We start from the raw sequence: 27,652 nt of genomic DNA on the forward strand, positions 1-27,652 counted from the left end.
CATGCCGGCGGGATGTTTTCTGTCCCACTTACAGATTTATACCCAGAAAGTTTTTGTAATGAATTCAACTTTTGTTCTAAATTGCTTCTACATTTGTATATGTGCCCTCGTATAAATGTTCATGCGGTTGATATGTATAGCGGAAAATGTGAAACGGTAGGGCACACCTCGAGCCTGTGCAAAAAAAAGTGTTTGCTGATTTTCTTGTACACTTTCTCGAGTCTTGTAGTATTTTGTGAAGCAATGATACTTCGTCATTTGTCTATGGTATGGTATGGTAAACTTTATTGAGGTCCTGCAGGGCGTGTCTCAACACGCAGCGGGCCGCTCCCACGAAGGGACCGTATGTGAAAATAAAATATCACGAGAATTAACATTGTGCCAATGGCTCCATCATTTCTTTGTTTCCGTAATGTCACTGACATCGTAACCTTAGAAAAGGCAGTACAACAACAGACGCATTACGCAATGCACGCGATTTTAATATGCATGCATGGATGCAGCTTAGTGCTTCAATGTGTACCCTTCACTTCTTCCATTAACACCCTTCACTTCTTCCATTAACACCCTTTTTCCGCACACACCCTTCTCTTAGGGTGTATATAAAGAAAAAAGGGTGTTGTGCAATGGAAAAAAGGGTGTTAATGTCATTAACACCCTTTTTACACCCTTAAGGGTGTGAAAATGTTAAGTGTGTGGCGTCGCGCAAAAAAAAAACGTATTTTATGGCCTCGACAATGCGCCTACAAATCGCCGAATAAGCTGATTTTCGTCGTAACACCTGCCGAACAAAATGCGTTAAGGAGACTCCTTCCACTACATGACATTTATGTGGTGTTTATTTCCGAAGAAGTTGCAAGTAACAGCGTGGCTTTGTGGTAGGACACCTGCTTGCTACGCCAACGGCCCGGGCTCGATCCTCAATGGGACCGAAGATTTTTGTTTTTTATTTTATTAGCATTTTCTCGATTTTTCGGTCACGCACGATTTTGCGCTCAGAAGCGACGCCGTCACCGACGCCGACAGCGGAAAATATGCGAAACGAGCTTTAAAAAAGGTGCTAGGCATCTTGCGACTCATTGCCGCAAATGTTTGAGGCCCGTGTACTTAGATTTAGGTGCACGTTAAAGAACCCAATGCAGTCGATATTTCCGGAGCCCTCCACTACGGCGTCTCCCATAATCATATTTATTTATTTATTGTACCCTCAAGGCCCGAGGGCATTACAGAGGGGAGTGGTAAACGGGAAATTTTACAAAAATTGGGTAGTAATATAACACAAGAAAATAATACAATAACGCAATAAAACAACAGACTATTAATAGCAGTACATACAATGTAGTAATGAAATGCTTCGCAAGTACTAACATGAACAAAACAAGGTAACATGACATTAATTCCTGCTTATACAATGTTAGCTAATTAGTTATTAATTACTTCACAGCCATAACAATAAAAAGAACATGATGCAATTTTCAAGTTAAGCAATGTTAGCAAAAGCCTTGCGAAAAAGTTTGTTGTCATTGATGGCGACTATGTCATAGGGAAGGCGGTTCCATTGCTGAGATGTTCTGGGGAAAAAAGAATGACTGAACGTATTAGTATTACCTGTTTGAATTCTGACTTTGAAGCGATGGTCGATACGGTGCGATAAATAATGCGGCTGCGAAATGAAGTCATTTTGAAGAAATGAATGATGGTATAACTTATGAAACAAAGTTAAGCGAGCTATATACCTCCGAGATGCTAGTGATTGAAGCCATAGGTTAGCTTTCATTGAAGATATGCTGGAAGTACGGTTATAATTAGAATAAATGAATCGAACTGAATTGTTTTGAACGAGCTCTAGAGAAAAGATGAGGTTTTCATTGTGTGGGTCCCACATTCCTGCAGCATACTCTAATTTGGGGCGCACTAATGACTGATAAAGTAGTAATTTTAGGGATGATGGGGCGTTAGAAAAGTTGTGACGTAAGTAACCAAGCGTGCTGTTAGCTTTACCGATTATGTATTCAATGTGAAGAGACCAGGTTAGATTTGAAGTTATATGAACGCCCAAGTATTTGTACGAGTTCACGGAATCTAAGGGTATATATTCAAATGGTAGAATGGAAGGGTAGTGGAATTTCTATGAACACGCAAAATTTTACATTTGTTAATATTTATTTTCATTCGCCAGGTATTAAACCAATCACTTATGTAGTTTAAGTCTGATTGAAGAGCATTAGTATCGTCAGTGCAGGTTATTTCACGATAAATTACGCAATCGTCAGCGAACAAGTGAACGTGAGAAGTCAATGCAGATGGTAGATGGTTAATATAGATTAGAAAAAGGAGTGGTCCTAATACTGATCCCTGAGGCACACCGGAACGAAGTTCGGTTAAAGGTGAGTCATGATTATTAGCAGTAACAAACTGATAGCGGTTCCAAAGAAAGTATTCAACCCATTTCAGTATTTTAGTATCGAGGTTTAACAGAGTTAGTTTAAAAAGAAGTAGTTGATGGCAAACCTTGTCAAATGCTTTGCTAAAATCTAAAAAAACACAGTCAGCAGTTGAGGCGCGATCTAAAATACAGTGTAGTCCGTGAGTAAATTATATTAGTTGTGTTTCGCATGAGTATGTTTTACAGAAACCATGCTGAGATGTGGTGAAAAATGAGTTAGAATCGAGAAAGATAACCAGGTTGGTAAAAATTACGTGTTCCAGAAGTTTGCAACAGGTGCTGGTTAGCGAGATCGGGCGGTAATTCATGAGTGAGTTGCTGCCAAGTTTATGTAGTGGGACCCCCTTCCCTATCTTCCATTGCGAATGCAGAGTGGACGTGTTTATGGATTGTTGAAAGATTTTGGTCAATGTGATGGAGCTGAACACGCTAGTGCTTTTTAGAAATTTGCTGTTAATACTATCGAAGCCCGGAGCTGAGTTGAAGGGTAATTTATCAATGAGTTTAGCAATGCCAGATGAATGAACAGTTACAGGATCCATGATAAGATAGTCGCATGAATTAGTGCCCGGTAGGTAAATATTGCTCGAAACCGAAAAATTATTTGAAAATGTGTCGTTTAGAGCGATCGCGCAAGCGTCACTTGGGATTACCTCACCTTCTGCGTCTTTTAGGATGATAGTGCTATCGCAAGGGGGGTCGTGGTTTTGGGACGTTAAACCCCTGATATTATTACATCACGGAGGTGGCTTTACTTGAAAAGGTACTCTAAAAGTACTTCTTAATTTCCCGGGCATTCAGTTTTCTAGTCGATTGTTGCGTTACCTCCCATCATACTTGCTCAGTCTGAGTACTGCCTGTCGAAACGGCACCGCTCCTCCCGACATTTGCTTTCGGAAAAGATGTCACAGGGTGAGGCTACAGATCTGCGTTGGGTCCGCGCAATGACAGAAACGTGCTCCCTTTGCAGGGTTTGAGCAGCGGCAGCCCAGAGTCTATCAAGTCCACAACCCTGTTCTACTGCTTCCTCTTCCTCCTCGTCGGTGTCGTCACTGGATTTTTAGCTTTTGTCCAAGTGAGTGACCGCCTTGGTGTATGCCAGAACAGTGCATGCTGAGTAGACTTCTGCGCATCATAGAAAAAAAAACACCCTGTTTGCATTACAATGATTCAGTCAAAATGTCATTGATTACAGCCACTAAGTACACGGAGCTAACAGGTGAATTACTGGAAAGCAGTCAATTATGTTTACAATATGTTGCTTCCAGATTTGTGTTGCAAAACTTTCCTACCCTCACACACCAGAAAAGTCGTTTTTAAAATGATTGCGCCTCAAATTGAACGGCCCACACCAAGAAGCGAAAAATCTCCCCGTTCGGCAATGTCGTGTATCTAAACAGTTGTCGCTTGCCAAAGAGCTGAGTTTGTTGCGCTAAGCGCCCAGGTCTTGGGGTATATAATAAACTTAACGATATGCACGTGGCGCTCTCCAAAATACTGATAAAAGAGCAGTGGGAGTTAGAAGAGCCTCGCAGGAATTTATCCTCAAACGTGCCGGAGGGCTAATGCGGCAAAAGAGTTTGCATGTATGTAGTGTCTGCGCCACGTTCTTCCATGACGCAAAAGCTCCAAGTCGCGGTGCAATCTCCGGGCTACGGACAGCCACCTTGTCGCAAAAAAAACGCGGGATCAGTTACGTGACAACGGGCAAGGGAAACCATTGTGCAGTGTCGACTACGTTTCCCACATTATACGAGGTGCTTCAGAAAATGTGTCCCAAAACTCTCAGAATTAAGGTAAATTATATAGTTGTCTGCTGTTATTCTAATTACGTTTTCAACAGCAGGCACCTTATGCTGGCTACAACCGTCAATTACGGCAGTAAAAAAGAACTTGAATAACTTTTTTATTTAGTGGCGATAAGCGGTCGGGCCAAATGAAGGCCATACTGCGAAGAGCCCATCACCGCTTCGTGAATTCTAAAAAGCTGGCACTGGTAATTATTGGGAGCAATGAATTTTGACCAATTGCATCGGCTAAACCGAAACCGAAGTGCCAATGAGCGCAACTAGCAGAAGATTAAAATGACGTCACTGTTTACGTCGACGATTGCAGTGGTTTTAGTTCTCCAACATTCGTCAAAGTACTTGTGCCATGCGAGCTATAACCCCAAACGCATCCCGCAGCCACATTACGCGTAAGCGAAGTCTGTCATTGGTTGTCAAAATGACCGACCGCGTTAGTGCGAGAATAAACTCAGCTGTTCGTTTTGGCGCGCTCAAGCCTAATAGATGATCATAAATAATCTGGAATGTTCCCAGATACTCTGACGCGGACTGCGCAACGCAGTAGCTACACGTGCAATGGGCCGGTAATATAAAGCGTAGAAAGAAAGGAGTGCGTGAGGCATTGCCTCTTTGAAAGGCAGCGTCCCGATGCTTTAACAGAACATGAAAGTAGAATAGAAACGCAAGAAAATACAAGAGGCAATAAGTGCAAGCAAAAAAAAAACACAATAATAAAATATAAAGTACAGTCCTCAGGTTCCTTAACGCGCATAAAACGGCTTAAAGCGGACGACATAGACGAGCTGAGGTCGTGCACGACGCCGTTCAGAGTTCGCAATGCCATCCGGGTTAACCTCGTAGTCTAGAGCACCGAGGCGTCGAATCACCTTGTATGTCCCGAACTATCGCCGAAGAAGCGTCTGGCTAAGTTAAGTCCCCAGCGGCGTATCGGCGTCCAGACCCACATGCGGTCACTGCGTTGGCATTCCACGTGGCGTCGTCGAAGATTATAGTGACGGCTGTCGACCCTCTGCTGGTTCTTGATGCGCAGGCGGGCGAGCTGTCGGGTTTTTTAGGCGCATTGCAAATAAGCGGTGACTTCGATATTGTCTTGTTCGGTGACATGGCAGCGTTGCGTCCAGTGTTGTAGCTGGGCTCCTTCCGTAGACCAACTTGTAAGGCGTCATCTCCGGGTCGATTCCACGAAAGATCGAAAAAGGGTGTATATTTGATGTTTCCGATTTTCGTGATAATTTTGTATGTTGTGCACATATGATTGCACAGCACGAAATCGCAGTTCGTTTTCAAATAAATTTTTTTTTCAACACAGCAAAATTCGACAAGTGTCGCCGGTTGACGACGACCATTTTACGAAGAATGCGTTTTCGTAACTTCGGAACCATGCTGGCAGCTACTCAAGCTATATATTACAAATATCTTTCTTTTTGGCGGAAGTAGAAGTAAAGAGGAAATAGCTCTTATCATTTCATGGAATTCTGAGTAAATTATGTATGTTTAAAAATTCACGAAAAACGCTGCGTTTTTGAAAATCAGTCAAATTTGGGACGCTATGGCTACTTCTGTGAACACCTTAGCTTGTTCATATTTGCAGTATGAATAGGCCTTTATGTGAATAATGAACCTCTGCATTTGTATTTCTCTAATAACATTCAAAGTAGTAAATTTTCATGCTCGAAACACCAAAAAGAGAAAAGTGCTCCTCCATTCAAAAATCTATAATAAAAAAAAACAATCTCAATTTTGTTCAAAGTCCCCCAAAATGTTCTCAAAGGACTGCAGAATGATATTATGAAAAAACATGTTGCATCATTTTTATTAGAACAAAAGCAGAAAATGTCAAACATTGTGTTTCCAGAGCGTGGTGGCCACTGCGTAAAGGACATCTCTAGTAACAAGAAAATACAGTAACACGTCTTTTTTCTTCTCTGAGCTTCGCTAAACAGCAGTAATGATCTATTGTTGGAAAGTGGGAACTGTTTTGTAAAGAAAAAAAAGATCGTTCCAATTAAATGCATTTGCGACACCACTTACATTCCTCGTCGACGGCAGCACGGACATTTTCATTCCTCTGGATAATTTTTTTTTAGTAAACGCTTATATAAAAGTAACAAAGCTAAACGCGAAATATGTGTAGCTGAGTCGATCATGCATTGTAAGAATGTGAGAAATCGCAAATGGCGGCAGTGGTGAACGGCGAGTACCGCAGTGCAACCTAAGCACAGCAGTCACACATTGTTTGCCAGGCTTTGTCGCTATGCACGAGAAAAAGCTGGGGTGTCGATTGCGTTGGTTACACGATGCATTTTTCACCGCTCGTCGCTCTCCCGCCCGGTCTCTGGATCCGCACAGTGCGGATCGTGTAGCCCGCGCTACAAGCACTCGTGTAAACGGAGTAGCATGCGTTAGGCGGGCAGGTGCAAAGGGCGGCGCGATGGACGCCCGCCTGAGCAGACGACAGCAACGAGTACGGCTGTGCCAGTCAGCGAAACACCACCTGATATAGAAGTTAAGCATCCAAATTGTGCTTCACTTTGATGCGATCGCTATCCTACGCTCTGAAGGTGGCTATGGGTAGGCGTTATAGCCATGGCCGAGATTTTGTACGGACTGCCTCATGGTGCACAAAAAGAAAATTCCGCTGCAGCAGAACTTTCGTTACGTAGAAGATATCGGATCGAGACTCTTTTGCGGAGGGTCATGAAGCAGGATGCACGCTCAATTCAAGAGGGAAACCAGATCTGCCAGCACTCCTTCAAGAGAAAGAAGGATATGCAAAACAAAGCAGATGCAATGCAAACAAAACGTGTTTTGTCCGTGGCCAGAACTGCTGCCACCAATCTTCACGTAACCGATTCTTTTTAAACTCTGCATTGATCACATAAGGTTTGACAACGTAAACATTTGGGCCAACAAAAACCACACCTCTTGGCGACCGCTCTCCAGAAATTCATTTCCATTCATGAAGAGACCTTGGCTTTTATACCAATCTCTCACCGCTGGACCCAATAAAGTTATTTCTCTCTCTCTCTCAATTCTGGCACAGCACATCATCATAAGAGAGGCATGGAGGGAATGCGTTCTTTAGCACTCAAGATATGAATTATACTCAACTGAAATGGATGAAAGAAAAGGAGGCTACAACTGAAAGTGTATACTGTGGACTGGGGGATGTCTAACACTGGCGTGAAGTCGCAAACCACGCGAATGCATTTAATTGGAACGGTCTTTTTCTTTACAAAACAGTTCCCAATTTCCGACCATAGATCATTACTGTTGTTTAGCGAAGCTCAGAAAAGAAAAAGACGTGTTACTGTATACTTTCTTGTTACTAGAGATGTCCTTTGCGCAGTAGCCACCACGCTCTGGAAACACAATGTTTGACATTTTCTGCTTTTGTTGTAATAAAAATGATGCAACATGTTTTTTCATAATATCATTCTGCAGTCCTTTGAGAACATTTTGGGGGACTTTGAACAAAATTGAGATTGGGCTTTTTTTATTATAGATTTTTGAATGGAAGAACACTTTTCTCTTTTTGGCGTTTCGAGCATGAAAATTTACTACTTTGAAAATTATTAGAGAAATACAAATGCGGAGGTTCATTATTCACATAAGGGTCTATTCATACTGCAAATATGAACAAGCTAAGATGTTCACAGAAGTAGCCATAGCGTCCCAAATTTGAGCGATTTTCAAAAACGCAGCGTTTTTCGTGAATTTTTAAAAATACATAATTTACTCAGAATTCTATGAAATGATAAGAGCTATTTTCTCTTTACTTCTACTTCCGCCAAAAAGAAAGATATTTGTAATATATAGCTTCAGTGGCTGCCAGCATGATTGCGAATTTACGAAAACGCACTCTTCGTAAAATGGTCGTCGTCAACCGGCGACACTTGTCGAATTTTCCTGTGTTGAAAAAAATTTTTATTTGAAAACGAACTGCGATTTCGTGCTGTGCAGTCATATGTGCACAACATACAAAATTATCAGGAAAATCGGAAACATCAAATATACACACTTTTTCGATCTTTCGTGGAATCGACCTCCGTCGTTTCTTGTACGGCTGTGTTGTATGCGAAGGTGAGTTACGCAAGGATACAATCTCGCGTATTGTGCTCGACGTCGACGTACATGGCCAGCATGTCGGTGATGGTGTTATTTAGACGCTCAGTGAGCCCATTGGTCTGCGGGTGGTAGGGGGTGGTCTGGCGGTGAGTTGTCTGGCTGTATCTAAAGATCGCCTAAGTTAGGTTCGCAGTAAGGGCCATACCTCTGTCGATAATGAGGACCTCTGCGGCGCCGCGACGCAGGACGATGTTCTCAACGAAGAACATAATTATCTCGGCGGCACTGCCTCTATGCAGGACCCTTGTCTCAGCGTAGCGGGTGAGGTAGTCGGTAGCTACGACGATCTATTTGTTTCCGGAATTCGACGTGGGGAACGGCCCCAGTAAGTCCATCCCGATTTGCTGGAACGACCGGCGATGTGGCTGAATGGACTACAGAGGCCCGGCTGGACAAGTCGGCGGTGTTTTTCGTCGCTGACAGTCTCGGCAAGTCTTTGCGTAGTGGTTGACCTCGGCAGTGGGGTGAGGCCAGTTGTACTTTTCTTGTATCCTGGCGAGTGTGCGGGAAATTGCAAGTTGTCCAGCCGTCGGGTCGTCACGCGCAGCTTGCAGAGCATCTGCACGTAATGCTGAAGGGACTTCTAGGAGGCAGTTTGCCCGAAGTGGCCAGAAGGTATTCTTTAGGAGAGAACCATCACGGAAGAAAAACGACGTCACTCCTTGCTTGAATACCTTTGGAACAATGGTGACCTGGCCCTTAAGGTATTCCACAGGGCCCTTGAGTTCCGGGTAGGCTTGCTGTCGTTCGGCGAAGTCATCGGCATTTAAGGTTCTGAAGAAGGAGTCACTGTCCTAGCCGTCCTGCGGCGGTGGGTCAACGGGGGCACGGGACATGCAGATCGAGTCAGAGTGCTTTCGTCCGGAGTTGTAAATGAAGGTAACGTCCAATTCCTGAAGTCGCAGACTCCACCGCCCGAGACGACCTGAAGGTTCCTTCAAGTTAGCTAGCCAACACAAGCCGTGGTGGTCATTCACAACTTTGAAAGGCCTGCCGCCAGGATAGGGGCAAAAGTTTGATGCAGTCCAGATAATGTCAAGGCACCGTTTTTTTGTTGTGGAATAGTGCTTCCGCCTCGGATAGCGACCGACTAGGATAACTAATAATTCTTGCTAGTCTGTCGGTCCCATTCACTAAGACGGCTCCGAGACCTACGCTGATTGTGTCGGTGTGGATTTCCGTGTCGGCGTATTCGTCGAAGTGCGCAAGTATCGGTGGCGTCTGCAGGCGTCGTTTCATTGCTTGAAATACTTCAACATGTGCCGTTTCCCACTTGAATTCCACGTCGGTTTTCGTGGGGTGAGTTAGCGGCTCTGCGATCCGTGAAACTCCCTTGACGAAACGTCTGTAATAGGTGCACGAGCCGAGAAATCGGCGTGCGGCCTTCTTGTCGTTGGGCGGCGGGAAGGCAGCGATGGCAGCTATTATGCGTTGGCCGGGGTGAAATCTAGACTTGCTAAATACGTGGCTCAAGAACAAGAGCTCCTCGCACGCGAAGAGGCATTTTTCTGGCTTCAGGGTGAGCCCTGAGGTTTTCAGTACTTGAAGTACAGCTTCGGAGGTGCTAGTGGAAGGTTGAGGCAAACACAACAATGTCGTCCAAGTGCACGAGGCAAGTCTGCCATTTCCCACTATTCTATCCATAACACGTTGGGACTCCCCGGTGCCGAGGAAAGACCGAAGGGCATGACCATGAGCTCGGGGCTGCTTGCTTAGTGTTATAAAGGCAGTGTTGTCTTGCTCTCTCTCGTCGACCTCGATTTGCCCATAGCCGGTCTTGAGGTCCATCGACGAAAAGTACTTCGCACTGTGGAGCCGATCCAGGGCGTCGTCTGTGTGTGGGAGAGGATGCACCTCCTTCGTGATTTTTTTCAGGCAGCGATAATCGACGCAGAAACGTAGTGTCCCGTCTTTCTTCACTAGCACCACGGGTGACGCTTACGGACTTTTGGACGGCAGCATGATGTCTTCGCGTATCATTTCGTCAGCTTGTTTCATTACGGCCACGCGTTCTCGAGTCGAAACTCCTTACTTTCAAGGATTTTCGTACACCTCTTTACTGCCGAAGGCATCAAGTCTGCCAGAAGGAGACTCTCGCGATGCTTCTCTGACAAAGAAGCAAGGCCTTAAATTTTCTTCTTTTGTTCGTTCATAGCGAGGGTCTTGTTCCGCAACACTTGATGCCTTCAGGCAGTCTACGAGGGCTTATTGCTCAGCTGACAGGTCGTAAAAAATACCACGCGCTACGTGACGCCACCAGCTAAAACAGTGTTCCAAACTCACCGCCATGGCTACGAGCTGCGCTGACTAACACTCCCAGGTTAGCATGCACAGTAATAACCACCGAAGTGGACAGGGAGGATTACTGCCGCCATAGCTCAATTGGTAGAGCATGGCGCGCGTTATCCGAAGGTTGTAGGTTCGGTCTCTTTGTCCACTTGAATTTTTACAGCGAAATCTGTTTTGAGATCATTTCAACGGCCGTTTTTGGCACCATAGTTGTCCGCTGCCGCCGGTGTCCGTAACCACTATCGCACGAAATAAGAAAAAAAAGGATATAAGAAAAAATTTCCAGGATGGAACGAGGTTCGGACCTGGGCCCTCTGCGTGGGAGCCCAGTGTTCTACCTCAGGGCCATCCCGGTGCTTGACACTGCGTTGCAAAAAGACCCTATACAGGCTTCATGTCGGGAAGGAACCACATTAACATATGTAATGTAGTGTCGTAGAAGAGTAAAATAACAACCAGGCGTCACACAAACGCGAATTCTGTAACCGGGCGTCACACAATGCAAATTGCGCAACGAGTGGGTTGTTGAGGGCTTCCAACCCAATTCAAAGGCCGCTACGATAATTCTTCATCGTCATCAGCCACAGTATCAACAAAGTGCACATAATGCCTTACAGGTGTTTAGCGAGTACTACGGTTCTCCGCAAAATGATGAAGAATTGCATAGTGGCTGCTTCCCTACTTCACAAAAATTATGATGATTTATAGCGTTGTGGGTTCTTGTAAAGTGCTCTTCTATTGGTTGCCAAGGAAGCTCGTAAGGCTCCCATGATCCATTTCCTCGGGCTCTCAATAAAGTTAATTCCTTCTCTCTCTGGCTCTCTGTTTCTCCGGTTAACGTATGTTATAAAGCGTGGTGGGACAGTTAAATAACGACCGGGCGTCACACAATACGAATTACGTAACTAGTGGGTCGTTTAAAGCGTCCAACCCATTACAAAGGGCTCAGCCATAATTCTTCATCGTCATCAGCCACCGCAATAACTAAGCGCACACAATGCCTCACAGATGGTACCTTGCTTCTCCGCACAATAACGGATAATGTCGTGGTGGGTGCTAATGTCGTGGTGGGTGGCGTAGTGGGTACGTTGCTAATGTACTTGTATTAGTAGCCACAAGAGAGTGTATAACGGGCTCTAGAAATGCCGCTATTCCAGCTTTCGCTGTGACTGTGCTGCACTTTCCGCTCAGGCCTGGCGTTTTTTCGCATGTATGTTATCATTACCTCAATACAGTTGAATGGCTACAAAGAATCATGGCCTGATTATCTGTAGGTTGTTATTGAGGTTCTGCCGTACGCACGGAGTAACATTTACTAGCCCTGCACATGCTGAGTGGTAATGAGCAAGCAGAGTACTTCTTATAATATATATATATATATATATATATACATAAGTAGATCCTCCGTTAGAAGTCACAACGTTGACTTCTCACGGAGGATCTACTTGACTACTTGCAACGCTACGGCCACTCCACCACGACGCCTGCCTATATATATATATATATATATATATATATATATATATATATATATATATATATATATATATATATACACACAATATTTCATATCTCTAGCTGCAAAACTTAAGTGAGACGTAGTGAAGTTGACATGGGAGTACTAAACGGCGCAGTTCCTGGTATATTGCTACTTATTTTAAGAGTGCACAAATTTATACGGCCTGCCGCATTCATTCTTCTGCCTGACCCAGACGTTCACCTTTTCTGTGGTCGGCGAGAACCTGACTCGGAGGCTGCGCAGCATGACCTTCTCGGCTATGATGAAGCAGGTGAGGGAAAGCCCCGATGTGCACTCAACTCGCGGCCACCCGGCGCTCCATTTCGTAGATTAACATTGTTTATGTCTGCGAGCTTGTCCAGTGATTATTCTTAGTGATAACGGTGGCGTGACATCGCCCGAGTCAGTGAGCTCGCGAAAACTGTGAAATCCATAGCATACAACGAAAACCTTGTGTCGTACTTTGAACAAAAAGGGCAGTTACATAAATAATGATATAACGGAAAACGATGCAACATTTTTGCGACATTCCACTCATTTTGAACGAATTATGGCTGTCCGATTTGCCCTACGTGAATCGTGAATGCACGTACACATACGTGAAGAAAGCAATGTGAAGTATTTGCATGATTTGCAGTTGGTTTTGCATGATTAAAAAACTGCGCTACAGTTACAGGGGCAGAAATGTTAGGGAGGACACACGTTACGAAGCAGACTCGACAAACGGAAGAAGCGTTGTGCTTGTCGTTTTTCAATCGTGCGTGAAGAAATACTTGTTTTTTAACCATAGAAATTGAAGCGGTGAACTTTCGAATTTCATTTAATTTACGGTAAGCGTCCGATTCGTTCAACGAATGACGGAAACTACAATAGAGGAATTAAGTAACAAGTATTTCAAAACATACGCAGACACACACAAACTAGAATATTTCAGTACATAGTTAATAGTAATAACACAATGCAATAAAACAAGGTCGGCTACATCACTATAGGTGTGATCAATGAATACACGGCATATTAAAAGGTACCAGGACAAGCACCAAATAAATACAAATATTAAATGAATATTTAGAATCGAACAATTCAGCAGCATGGCAGGACTGCACACTAAGGAAGGAGAGTAAATCTGACTGGAAAGAAGTCAACCCCTTAATGTTTGCAATGGCATATGTTAGACGCTTACTCTAGGGATGGTTTGAAGTTTAGTGTCTGAAGTAGCAATACGGAGGCGGCGTTCTAAAACGACAAGCTTACTAAATGCTTTGCTAGTGATTAATTCGACAGGATTACTCGATTCTAGATTGGAATTCAAGAGAACACCTAAGTATTTAATCGACGATACCGTTTCAACAGGAGAGTTGTTGGCAAAGTTTTCATTCGGCGTTCAATTGGCACCTCGACCAAATTTAGCATGTTTAGCATTTTCAACATAATTATTATTTGCCATTTGCTGCATCGTTGAGAAAGTGTCGCGAAATGTCAAAGAAAACGATGCAGGGAGTGTCGTGTCGGGCCCACATTTTTTTCGTTGCTGTAGCTTCTTTAGTCAGCATCTCGCGCGGCAGGCGTTTTGAAAGTACGGTTAATTTTTCCCACAAGTGGCATCGAAAGCCACCGTGCGAGTACATTGATCTTTTTGGCTTGTTGTTACGCACGCGTCTATATGTATAGGCGCATCCGGACACTGAAGTAATTGAGGAAGGGAAACAGCTCGGCCGCCGCAGCGCGCGAGGACGGTGCAATAGCGTCACGGAGGAAATGCGGTTTTCGCCGCAGCACGACAGATGACGCTTCCGGCTTGTTGTCATCAGAGCCGTCGATGGGGAGAGTCTGGCGAATGGGCGGGGCAGTGACGTCGCGGCGCGGCGATGACGCTGTTCACGTCACCGCCACGCCTCCGCTCCGGCGGCGTCCGCCATATATAGTCTTTCCGCGCGACGGGCGCACGGCTGAGGCTATGTACGCGCTATTCATTCGTGAAATCTAGCACTCCTAAACAAATTGCGAAAGTGAAATTGTGCAGAAACATTGTTATACAAATTTAATGAAAAATATGGAGTGAATTAGACGTGTCCAAATCATCGTTAAACTGAGTTGTGCACGCAGATTCGAGTCCACGACGTTCTACGATACGCGCTGTGCTTTTAGAGCGCAGCGCTTAGGCGCCTGTTCCTGTGTTGTTCGGCATCGCCGTTGGCGTCGTCGGCGTAACCGATAGAGCGAACGAGGACGAAAGACAGCGAACGTGGATTCTGTCGATATCACGAGCCACTAGCCTCTAACATCGCTTTCATCCTCCGTCATGCGTGCTCGCCCTTCGGTCGGAGCTCGTGCGCATGCAGGGCTAGTGGGTGCGCTGCTACTGTCTCGCTTGTCGTGACGGGAATGTCGATGACGCCTGCAATGCACAGAGTGGCGTGCGTAGCACTCGAGCACTGGCAGTTTCTGTGGTAATACGTAACGAATGTTCCAATGCGGATAGCCAGAAATTCACAGTTCGCGTTCCCTCAACACAAAGCTGCGCTAAGAATTCGCATGAGGGAGTATCGTGATCATCGGTGACTTTTCGAGCTATGAAGAGCTGAGGGTCTGCGTCTATCTTTTTTTCTTTTAAATGCAAAGCATTTCTTAGCGAACTTCTGCGACTTTGAGCGTATCTATCTGTCTATCTACCTATCTAGCCGCCTACGAATTTGTGCTCTCCTGGCCATTTCGTTCATGGGGTGTATACCAAAATTGGTATGGCATAATGTGACTGTATGACAAACATAAATGACTGGTCATAACATGAAAATCATGATATGCATGTCATGTACAGCATGATTTACATGTCACACTCTTGGTGCTCTTACGGCCGTTTCGTTTATTTGATATATACCAAAATTGGTATGGCTTGACAAGAGTGTATGGCGAACATAAATAACAGGAGTTATGAAAATCGTGACACGCGTGTCATGTACAGCATGACTTACGTGCCACGCTCATGTTGCGCCGGCGGACGTTTCGCTAGCTTGATATACACCAAAATTGGTATTGCGCGACATGACTGTGCGACGCACATAAATACCGTGAGTTAATACGAAAATCATGACACACGTGTCATGTATAAAATGACTTACGTGCCACGCTCATGGTGCGCTGGCGGCCGTTGCGCTAGCTTGATATGCACCAAAATTGGTAGTGCGCGACATCACTGTGTGACGAACATAAATAACGGGAGTTAATGTGAAAATCATGACACGCGTGTCATGTACAGCATGACTTACGTGCCACGCTCATGGTGCGATGGCGGCCGTTCCGCCAGATTGATATACACCAAAATTGGTATTGCGTGATGTGACTCTGTGACGAGCATATATAACAGGTGTGATTTTTGGAACATGTCACGTGACAAGTGTTACGTGAGAATCATTGCATACCACGCCGGTAAAGTCTGTGCACGTGTTCTGGCAGCAAAGCAGAAGAGAAAGAAGAGGACGGATTGCGTGCCGGTTCATGATGATGACAATTTTTATTCGCCACTAACGGGGATTCTCCAAGCTTAAACAGCTCTGCTTTTAAAGGAAACAGGGATACCAGCGCACGTAATTATATTAAGGCCACAAAAGCGGGTGTACACAAGCGGCTTAGGGATCTCGAGCCCTAAAATTCCCTCTTAGAGAATTTTAGTGCCGGGATCCCAAAAGCCTTGCCTATGCAACCCCCTTACGTTCCTTTGTATAGTCCATGGGTGCGGCTGAGAGTACAAGGGAACGTAAGAGGGTGAATAAGGAAGCGGCTTGGAGTCCCCGGCACTAAACCTCTCTAATAAGAGACAAAAAAAAACTCACAGGGTCCCTTATGCATTCGCCTAAGACCACTCGAAGGCGAAAGCCGTCTTCCTTTTCTTCAGTTGATGTATTGTTCCTCACCCCCCCCCCCCCCTCGAAAGCTTTGCGACCTAACACCGTTTTGCACTGCCTCCAAGATCGGAGGCACTGCAATCTTTCTACACCACACCTGGTCATGTGCTGATGTCATGGCGTGAAATCACGTTATTCGACGTCATGATGACGGCGCAATCTTTAGTCGTATGGTCACGTCATTACGTAATGATTTTTGACATCCCTCCTGTCGACGCCGCCGACGCGGGACGCCGACGCTGCGGACGCCGGCGGTCAATTTTCGCGTTTGCTGAGGCATCTAAGGTTTTCGTCAGAGCAGGTGCAGGGCCCCCAGTAGGCGCGTGTTAAATGGAAACAATACCTCGTTTAGCTATTCTGATAGCGGACATCCTGTTGGTTTACTTTACAAAATCATTTTTCTGCTCAACTTCTTCGCGCTCTATACTTCCTAATCACGAAATTTAATCGAGCACATAAGGGCCCCTTGCTATAGTGGAAGAGCTTCCTGCACGAGCACAGACATCGTGCACTATAAGTGCATGACTAAAAAGCGCAAGGCACATTCGCTTAGCACAGAGGCGCAGATTAATTTACATGCGCGAATTAAACGTGAAACTTGTAGCATGTACACAAGCGGCCACACAGCGGTAAATGACACCACAATCTGACAGCCACAGAAACGCAGACCACGTAACGTACAACACATGCCAGGTAACCTGCGATATCGAAATAAATCTTCCCCTCACAACATCACGGTAACATCCCAAGCTCGTGCTCAGAACGCGCGATAAATTACGTAAACGCAACACATCACACTTGACACTTATAGCGTGATCGCTACAAAATTTCAATCTGCCCAAGCGATCGAAACGCGAACCATAAAACTTCTTTTTTTCAGCGTAACAAAATTATTTTTAAAGTTTGTACACCTGAAAGGGCCCCATTGCACAACAAATAATAAGTTTGTGTTAATGATACGCTGTTTATTATACCAGCAATATTCAAACTAAATGCTCAAGTAGGTATCTCGCATAGCACGGAGCAGTCGGTCGGGGTCCATTTGCTGCGTCTTATGTTCCTGATCCAAAGGCGTCGTCGCTTCTTTTCCTTCGGAAGCCTAAAAAGGCGGAAACCCTGCGCGCTGCTGTTTGAACAGCCACCCGCGCGACAGCAGCCCATCGCACGCAACAAATTCACGCTTGAATACGCGCGGCTTCGCACAAGAGCTTCGTAACCTACGCGCGCTCCTCAGCGATCGTGTAAGTGCGGCGCGCCGGCGTCTCTCCGTCGCGGCAGCGCCGGACTCCGCGCCGCGCTGTCGCCACGGCCGCCCGCCGCCGCCGGTGAGGAGAGAGGGATTACGTCACGAGAAGAGGGCGGCGCTGGGGCGGAGCTCGGAGAGCGGCGAGATGAAACAATCGCCAAACTCTCCCGAAGGGTATATATGGCTCTGGTTGTCATCGTTTACATGCTCTTCTAAGGACGCGACGTAAAAAAAGCGTGATACCACCTCGTACAATGTAAAATTTCTCAGATATCTGTCTGTAACATCAATTGGTAGATGTAAAAGAGATACTGTAGCTGCAGTTACTAACAGATACTCCCCGAAATATAGACCGTACAGCGCTTTAAACGAGCTGCTAGTTGTGGCCCCCAAGCAAACGACGTCTGTCGCACGCATGGGCTCCTCACTCGCATGTTGTGCGCAGGCTTCCGTAAGTGGCCTTGGGACGAAAAGCTCCCAATTCATGCGAACAAGCTGTCGCACGCTCCTTTGCGATTTGCAGGCTTTCTGTCGCTTTAGCGCGCTCAGTGGCGTTCGCGTTGTGCCGGCGGCGCTGACTTCTCGATCTTTGCGGGGCGCTTTTCACGCCGCAACAAATGCATAGAGAAATTAGTATTGCTCCGTGATCAAAGAAGAGCACTTTGCATACTTCCACCAGTGCTCCTTTAGGATGGGGCGGAAATGCGTCGTGCCGAACTGCAACAGTGGGTACGCATGCTGCAAGGAGAAGGTAATTGCCTTCAAAGTTCCTAGTCACCCGGTGAGGTTAAAAGCGTGGGCTAATGCCATACCAAGGAAATATCGAGAGCTCACGCCTCATCACTACGTTTGCGAGAAGAACTTCCCGGAGAGTAAGTCCCACTATTCGTTCAAAAAAACTCACAGGGTCCCTTAGCATTAGACTAAGACGACTCGACGACAAAAGCCATCTTCTTCTCATGACTACAAAGAACTGCACTAAAATAAACTGGGACAAGCAGGGCACCCGCACAGTGTGCCATACTTGCCCCAGTTAGATAGGACAGCGCGAGAACTAGTTGACGCGTTTTTTAGATGCGAAACATCTTATGGCGGAGTTCAAACCGGTTGTTGTGGTGGTGGTGTGCGGCGTGACCACCCTTACTGCGCATGCGCGCACCCTCTCCGCATACCACCTCTCCCACTTTCCCCCTCTCCCCTTCCGCTCTCCCCTTCCCCCGTCTCCCCCTCCCATCTCCACTTTCTCTCTCCCACTTTCTCCCTCTCCACTATCCTCCCCTCTCCACTTCCCCTCTGAAACGCGGGCTCGACATGCCGAAACGCTGTTTCGCATCGCCTCATGCTCCTCTTTAGCGGAGATGGTGTGATTTTTATTCACTATTATGACAACATGTTCGCTGCCAGGCCATCTGTTACGCTGCACTTACGTAGCTGGTGTCCGCACTTACTTACGTACCTGGCGGCCAGACTGCAAAGGGGAAAGCCAGCAATTTTCGGCAGGTTTTGAATTCATTGAGTTATACAGTGCAATAAATTTTGCTTCATTTGTTTAGTCACCGTGGACTAAGTACAGTACGAGTGCTCGGTTCAGGCTCGTAGTGTTTGAAAGAACATGCAAGTGGTACGCGAGTGTTCATCTCGCATGAGTGTAGCAAAAGACCGTCGACAGACACCGAATGAGAACAAAGAAGCACTTTCGTGGTATTTTTCAGCAAAAATCTTATTCAGAAAAGTACATTTTTTTATTTTACTTGATATGACAAGTGATATTAACACTGATGATATAATTGGGATCAGTTAATTGACCAATACCTGTCGCGCTTACGCCTTTGCGGAAAAGAAAGCGAGCAACTTTCGGTAGTTTTCACACGAGTTCCGTGCTACATGCAGGGACATTTTCACATGCTCACAGGAGTCTTATCACAGACGGCAATGTTTTCTTGATATGTTCAAAGATAGTGTTTCCCGCCTCACGTTATCATGCTGTAATAAACGTCGCTCCGTTGCATACGTTTACCAACTTGTCACCAGCGGAAGCAGCTGTTGTAACTAAGCAGATGCTTCTCGCTTTATCTTGTCCAACATTCAGAGAAGCAATCTTGCTATAGTTCGGTAATCAATGTCCGTGCTGCCTGCATACACTATAGGTGAAGCAAGCAAAGTAAACAAAGGTCCTCATTGTCCTCGCAGGATCTGGCATGGTACGAAGAACTGGAGAACACGCCCGACGCTCTCCTCGGTTCCTTGTCAACGGACACGGCTCGCGTTCACGGAGTAAGTATCCTTTCGCACAGGACAGAGACACGTCAACGGGGAGGTCGAGCTTTCTCGGTTCAATGCATAATGAAGTTTTTTTTTCCTGGCGGCACTCCTACAATGCTAGTCTACGTGAGCATGAGAAAACTTGAAGACACAAGCTTGCCCTAGATGGGGAATATGCTTGGCGTGTGCGTGCGTGGCGTACTTCTTTCTCGCTCATTTCGAAATGCCCCTTCCCAACTGTTTGCCTAATCCGGGCCGGAAATAGGACCATTATCCACATATTTAGCAGCGCAATACTTACGGAACAGCAACGGTCATGCGGTCGTATCCATGCAACAACGAAATGTGGCAACGTGAAATGACAAGTCACCTCAATAACTACGATAAAAGATCAAATTGCCGTGTCTGAAGCGGCTGATCGCCGGCAAGCCTGCGATCGAGGGAGCATCACTTATGGGAAAACGGCGCACGCAAATAGGCATATGGCTGGCGCATCTTCCAGCGCGTTATTTGTGTACACCCTAATTTCTGTAGACTCGCGGGGGCCGTCTTTTCTTTTTTTTCCTTTTTTTGCGGTCACACCTGCGACACTTCTTTGTGAGGCATAAAAGCTTCCCTTGGAACTTAGATTCACGGTGGAAGAATAAGAGAGGTGTGCGAACTGCGCGGCGGCGCTGTGGAGAGAGTGTGATAGGCTCCCGCTGTAGGTGCTGGCTCTCGACGATAGGTGGTGTTGCTTGTTGTGGCCCTCACTTTTTTATTCATATACCCTAAGTTCCCATGTGTGCAGGCATTACATAGGGTGGCAGGGGGGGGGGTAGGTACAATACTGTAGGGTTATGTTCACAAAAGAAATATTTACAGAGAACATGAAAAATAAAAAAAATGCAAGAAGCAGAAGTCCGCATAGAAATAAACATGATAATACAATGTAGCACTCAGTAACGCATAAAACAGGGCCTGCAATAATACCGGTAATATTGGAACTAAATTAGGCAAAACAAAGCTACAAAATTTTACACGTCTACATTCCACATCTCGTTTAATTTGCTAACAAATGTGTCCTGATCGCACACAGTTACAACATCGCTTGGAAGTTTATTGCAATGGTAAATCGCAAGAAACAGTGGTGAGTCACGACGGAAGTTAGTACGCGCAAAGATGGGTTGTATTCTGTATGCATCATCCAGGCGTGGAAAAATGAGACGAGCTGGTTTAATCTGTGACTGTAAGAACGATGAATAACTGAAATCAAGCCTGTGGAAATGGGACAGTAGTGCGATAAGCCTATGCTTTTCTAGTGCAGGCAATTTCAATTACGTTTTAATAGCTGTTATGCCATAGACCCGTGAATATTTTCCTGTGATAAAGCGGGCTGCTTTGTATTGGATGGCCTCAAGTTTATGAATTAGGTATTGCTTGTTAGGATTCCAAATAAGGGCAGCGTATTCCATTTTTGAGCGAACTAGAGTTATGTATGCGAGGAGTTTGGTGGACTGGTTAGCAGAGTACAAATTACTTTTAATGAATCCTAGAGCTCTTCAAGCCTTACTAGTTATTGCCTCAACATGAGCATTGCATGAGAGGTTGTGTGTAAGATGGATGCCTAAGCATTTTATTGTAGACACATTTTCGACTTCCATATTGTTAATCACGTAAGAATGCAGCTCGGGGTTTGTAGTGCTTGGATATTGATTGTACTTCACTTTTGAGACATTAATTTTCATTCCTTGTCATTGATAGCACCAGCGGGTGAGTTGGTTAATGTCAGACTGCAGCGCACTCACATCGATATGGTTAGTCATTTTTCTGTGAACGACACAATCGTCTGCAAAAAGTCACATTGGGGATGACAAGTGGTTACTTGTCATCCCCAATCGTTGACGTAAAGAATAGGATTGGCCCTACCACGGTACCTTGCGGAACACATAATTTTACCTTTATTAATGGAGACAAAGTATTAACAAAACAGACTGGTAGCGATCAGACAAGAAATTAGCAATCAAATTAGAGATGTTAGAGTTGATGTTCAGGGCGCTGAGTTTCATATTTAGGTGGTTATGGGATACCTTGTCGAAGGGTATGGCAAAATCAATATATCGAGCATAAATGTCTTTTTATTTTTCATGGCTTCGTTAATATCGGTTATTAGTTCAAATAGTTGAGTTTCGCATGAACGGCCGTGCTGGAAACTCTGCTGACTTGGTAAGAAGTAGTTGTTAGTGGATAGATGTCATAATTGCATATAATATGTCCTCTACAAGTTTACACGGTATGCTTCTTAGTGGAATTGGTCTATTGTTACAAAGCATAGAGGAGTCTCCTGATTTAACAATAGGAGTGATGTCGGCAATATTCCAGGAATCTGGTACGCTTCCGCTATCAATTGATTGCTGAAAAACAGCTGCTAGAATGTGAGAAATAACAGGCCTTGTTATTTTTAGCATTTTGGTGCAGATGCCGTCCGGGCCGAGTGCCGAATTATTTGGGAGCCTTTCAATGGCGCGTTCAATATTTTGGTATTAGCCGGCTCTAGAGTCGTGAAGTTAACGTCGTACGGAATGGGATTTTCATCTGTGAATACAAAACCAAAAAGTTCATTTAGTTCCGTTGCAGCACATGATGGTGAAAGAAGTACGCCGTCTTTGTAAATGGACACTTGGGATGATGAAGAAGGTTTGGGGTTATTACGTTCCAGAATTTTTTTATTATTTTTCCTTAAAAGCGTTGAGAAACTGGGAACACTCGATCACATAATGATGTATCGTGTTTCATGGCGCAAAGGCCATTAAATGGCCAAAGAGCGCCAGGCCATGGGACAAAAGATGTGAAGAATGATTGTGGTAAGTGGCTATATAGGAGCCTTGAAATTCCTCGCGGTCAAGGCGGGTAAAACATATAAGTATTAAAATCATGAGCGCGGCGTGAAATATGTGTCGTGAAGATGAATGATTAGTGGTGGTGAGGATAAAACTATGAAGATATGACGTCAGCACGAATGCGTTGTCAACGCCCTTGAGTCCAAGGGCCGGGAGGCAAGTGCGTTCTTACTGTGTTCACCGCAGCAGCGACCTCTGTTGAGAGGCCGTGCTACGGATCGCCTTGATGTATGACATGCAAACTATGTACCTCGTTTAAAAAAGCAGACAGTGCCTGATATGTAAAAAGCGGATCCCTACCGATGAACATAGAAGGATCGAGTGGAAATTGCTGTCTCTAGGGTAATGAAAAGTGCTTTTTTCTGATAGCGTCTAGTTCCTTGCACTGGATCAGGACGTGAAGGGCGGTAAGTGGTTGACCACGCTTGTCGCACATGGATGGATCGCCACCGAACAAAACGTATGTGCGTGTACTGTGTGCTTGTTCTATTTTTAGCCTGGTAAGTGTAACTTCTGTGCGGCGTTACTTTGATCTGGCGGCCATTTACCAAGTTGCGGTTTTATAACGTGCGCAGTTCATTTTGTGTGTGCCTATTCCATGTGCTTTGCCAATAAGCCCTGAGCTTTCGTTTAAAGACAGGTTTTAGGTCAAGCGCAGGGATAGGTGTGGATGTATCGGCAGCATTTTCGTGGGCGGATGCAGCTAACGGGTCCACCAACATGTTTCCTTGTACCTCGCGGTGCCCTGGCACCCAGCACACTACGACATGTTGTTTCAGTAGAGCGTGCATAAAATTGAGTATAGCGAAACGAGGACAGGATTGCTGTGTTTGAATTTCAGAGTTTTTAAAGCTTTCACTACACATAAGGAATCCGTATATATCACAGCACCTTCTATCTTTAGTTTTTTTTATGTGCTTAACTTCCGCAAGTATCGCATAAGCCTCTGCTGTGAAAATGCTTGTATTGGGGTGCAAAGCGCCGGTATCTGAAAAAAGATGGACCGACCGCTGCGTAGAACACAGAGGTGTTAGACTTAGGAAAAGTGTATTTGTGCTGCAGTTCGAGGAACGGAAGTATGTACGGATATGCGCAATAGGCGCGTGTTTCGTAACTTCCTCGAAGGATAAATCACGTTCTATGAGCTGCCACTACCATGGCGGCAGATATGCAGCCGGAGCCATTAACGGTTTTACAGAGTGACAGACCCATTTCCTCAGCTAGGCCCCTCACACGGAGTGCGTAGCGCTGTCTCGCGGCTGGACGGCTGTGAAAAATTGTAGAACTGGACAAGTGATTGAAAATTGAGCGTGGGAGGTGCTCGTTGTTCGTGTTCACCTTGAGGGAATATACAAAAGATAGGTAAGATCTCTGGAGGTGTAACAATCACTTGTTCGATTCGAATTAATATAATGGGTTCCTTCGAAGCAATGCAATAAATATCTTAGAAGTTTCGATTCTAAAGTGCTCGTTCGTACTACTGATATATAAGAAGACCCAAATGCAGAGCGCGGATAATGGGGACATTTTAATAATTTACAAATTATATCCGATTCTATAAATGTCGTAGAACAACGAAAGTCGCTGGAGCCACTGTTCCGGCAACAGGACTTGTCTTCATACAAACGCTCGGGTGGGAACGTTGGATCCTTGGCCAGAACGTGTTCAACCACCTTTCATCGATTCAAACCTCTGTCCCCCGCTGAACTTCTGTCCCGTTTCAATGCCAAAAGTCTCATGCAACACGGAGCGAAAGCTAATTTTCGTGATATGCTTCAAGGTAAATTAGGAGAGTTGTCATAACATATGTCATAGAAGTAAGTTGTCATAAAAGAATTCTTTTTGTTAAGCACACGCATCAAACTTTGTTCAGGGCACGTGCAGCAAGCTGACGTCGATGTGCCAGGCATTCTCGGCGCTTATTGCGTGCCTGGTGATGTCCTTCTACTGGGACTGGCACCTCGGCTTCATCGTACTTGCCTTCGTGCCCCTGGTGCTGCTTTCGACGTACCTGGAGAGCCGAATGCTGCGCGGGAAGCTCATCTCCTCCAAGCAGGCCCTAGAGTACTCCACAAAGGTGAAACAAGCCGCTGCCTTTCCCGTACGAAGCTGAAAACTGAATTTCTTCTGCGGAAATTCATTCTTACGACTTAAGAGAGATAATTAAAGATAATTGAACAAAAATGGACAGGAGGCACATGCTTTCTAATGATAGGAAGCACAATTGGCATGCGTGTAGTGTTCCTTATGAGTCCAATAATAGTTCTATCTTGCAGTTGCTGCCACCATTCCACACGTGTCCGTGCCATCAATGAACACCTTCAGTTTTATCCTTCCTGATTTCGAAGGTCGTGCTTTGAATTTTGAACTGTAGTGCATACACCACTTAGTCGGCGATGCTTCTAAAATATTACTAAGAAAAATTCCGCAGATCCCAAGCAATTTCATGCGAAGCCGTCACAGAGTAGCGACGCCAGCAAGCGTGTGACGAATTTTAGAAGCGAAGCATTTCTTAGCGAACCTCAGGCACTTTGGCCGTTTCTATCTATCTATCTATCTATCTATCTATCTATCTATCTATCTATCTATCTATCTATCTATCTATCTATCTATCTATCTATCTATCTATCTATCTATCTATCTATCTATCTATCTATCTATCTATCTATCTATCTATCTATCTATCTATCTATCTATCTATCTATCTATCTATCTCAGGCGCCTACGTCTTGGCGCTCTCGTGGTCGCCTTCCCGTCTTAGTATACACCAAAATTGGCCTACGAAGACGCGAATGCATCACGAACACAATTCTGAGGTCATGACATCAATAACGTGCCTTTCCCGTCGCGTACGTACCAAAACTATTTCAACAACTCACTTGCAGTACATACCCGCGATACCAGTGTACCGCGGCCCGTAGTGGGCGGGGATTCGTAGTCTTTATCAACCCAGACTTCTGAAATCTTAAGGCGACATTATGAAGGAGCCCGTGTCACAGAAAATTCGGGGTCGGCGGTATTGTCGATAGGTTAAATATTCCAATGGAAGAAAAGAATATTAATGGCGGCTCGAGCCAGAATCGAACCCTAAATATGATCTACATGAGTGCTCTATAATCCAGCTTTACTGTAAAGAAAAAAAGCAAAACAGCTTCGCAGTAGTGGTACCAAGCTTGAAGGAACAGCGGAAGTGGGCGGCCTTCCTTGTTTCCGTTTATTTTTCTTTCTTCCTCTATTTCTTTCTCTTTCTCTGCTTTTTTCATCTAATTTTTCTCTCTTTTGCCATCTGTTTCTTCCTTTCTCTTTCTCGCTCTTTATATCTGTTTTGTGTTTATTTCCTTTCTTTCACTCTCTTTTTCCCGCTTCCTCTTTGTTTGTATCTCTTTCTCTCCATCTATTCTTCCTCTCTTTCTTTGATCCTATCTCTTTCTTTCTTCATTTCTCTTTCCTCTATTTCTTTTCGCTCTGTTTCTATTCCTCGCTTGCTCTTTCTTTCAATCTCTTTCTCTATCTTTCTCTTTGATTCTTTCGCTTTATCTCTTTTTTCTTTTGTCTTTCTTCCCTTTCTTTGTCCGTATTTCTTTCTTTCTTCTGTATGATACTCTTTTGTTCATTCCTTTCTCTCCTCCTCAACCTCATATCTCTCATCCTCACTTCATTAGCTCTATTAAATAGCGAGAATGGTTACCGAGGTTACTTTGGAATCACTGCAGTGTCAAAAGAGTTAGCGGTAGTTCTACACAGTCGTCGGCAAATATTTTGACGGTGACAGAATTTAAAAAGGGAAGTCGTTTATATAATTAGAAACGTGACCCTAAGCGTGAACTATGTGGTAAGCCAGCTGCCACAGGGGGAACTGTTGAACAACAGTTATTAGCAAAGCCTTATGGTGAATGGTAAGAGAATTCAATTATTCTTGTTTAGTACGCTGGGATTAACTGCGGCTATTTCGGCTTCTATCCAGGGTGTTTCAAGAAATGTGTGCGAAGATCATCAAAAAAGACATGTTTTCAGGCTGCCTTCATAATTATTTTTCTCTGGCGGCAGGCATCTTATGATGAGTAGCGGCAATAATTACTACAGTAATTTAGCTGATTACGGTAAATAACTTTTTAATTAGTGTGAACAGGTGGTCGAGTCACGCGGGAAAATTGCAATCCTTCCTTCGAAAAGTCTGTTGCCGCTTTCAGATTGCGCAAAAGCAACCGCTAGCAATTATTAGCGAATAATCAAATCTGACCAATTACGCAGACGAAACCGGAACTCGGAATAGCGCAACTGCCATAGGCTTCCGAGACGTGGAGAATGCGGGAGCGTCCATGTACCAATGATCAATCGAGCTCGCTTCGTGGTTGTATGGTTTCGCTTGCGATTAGAGCACGTAGGCGCACATAAGCTAACAAACGCAGAAGAACTAACACCACTGCAATCGCTGTCGTGAACAGTGACTTCATTGTAGTCGTCTGCTAGTTTCGTTCATCAGAGTTTTCGTTTCGCCGGTGAATTTGTTTGCATTTCATTGCTCCAAAATAATTACCAGGGGCCGATTTTTCAACATCTCAAAGCAGCAGTGGCCTCTTCACAGAAAGGACCGCAATTCTTCCATTTCACCCAACCACCGCCTACGCTAATTTGAAGTTAATCAGCTTTTTATTTGATGCTGTAATTGCTGTGTCTAATTATCTTAGGATGTCTGCCACCACCGAAAAAGTTGTTATGAAAACAGCGAGCAAATACTCCGTTTCATTGGTTTTTGATCATCTTCGCACACATTTCTTCAAACACTCTTGTACATGTTCGGACTCGAAGGCTTTTAGCAAAAATATCAAAAAAGCAATCAGCACTAAGGAGAGAATCAAGGGCCTGAAACAAGCCATTTGCCAAAGGATGAGATACCTTTTCGCAAGAAAATATTCCTAACAGTGTCCCGGCAGGAAGTGAACACTAAACAATTTTTTTTTTAAATTGGACGAAATCTGAGTATATACTACGTTCGAATATATACTACATTCCGAGTACATAATACATACCAGGCAAGAACACAATGGTTGTTGCAGAAATATAATGTAGGCAAATACAGAATTGTTGTTGCAGAAATATAATGTATTCTACATCTCTGCTGGTGTAAATCCTCGCCAGCGACGTCGTTCCGAATTTGTTCACTTTTGAAACA

General features: G+C 44.8%; 1 protein-coding gene across 1 annotated transcript in view; it reads left to right on the forward strand.

The window, feature by feature from the left end:
• The window catches only part of LOC119385426 (ATP-dependent translocase ABCB1-like), a 132,463-nt gene that overhangs the window by 74,836 nt on the left and 29,975 nt on the right, over positions 1-27,652 (forward strand). The window contains exons 13-16 of the mRNA XM_049413986.1: positions 3,417-3,521; positions 12,384-12,461; positions 19,529-19,612; positions 24,353-24,556. Of these exons, the coding sequence (XP_049269943.1) occupies positions 3,417-3,521; positions 12,384-12,461; positions 19,529-19,612; positions 24,353-24,556 (471 nt within the window). The remainder of the gene's footprint in view (positions 1-3,416; positions 3,522-12,383; positions 12,462-19,528; positions 19,613-24,352; positions 24,557-27,652) is intronic.

This window comes from Rhipicephalus sanguineus, chromosome 3, assembly GCF_013339695.2.
Source record: "Rhipicephalus sanguineus isolate Rsan-2018 chromosome 3, BIME_Rsan_1.4, whole genome shotgun sequence".
In the NCBI taxonomy this organism is placed as follows: Eukaryota; Metazoa; Arthropoda; class Arachnida; order Ixodida; family Ixodidae; genus Rhipicephalus; species Rhipicephalus sanguineus.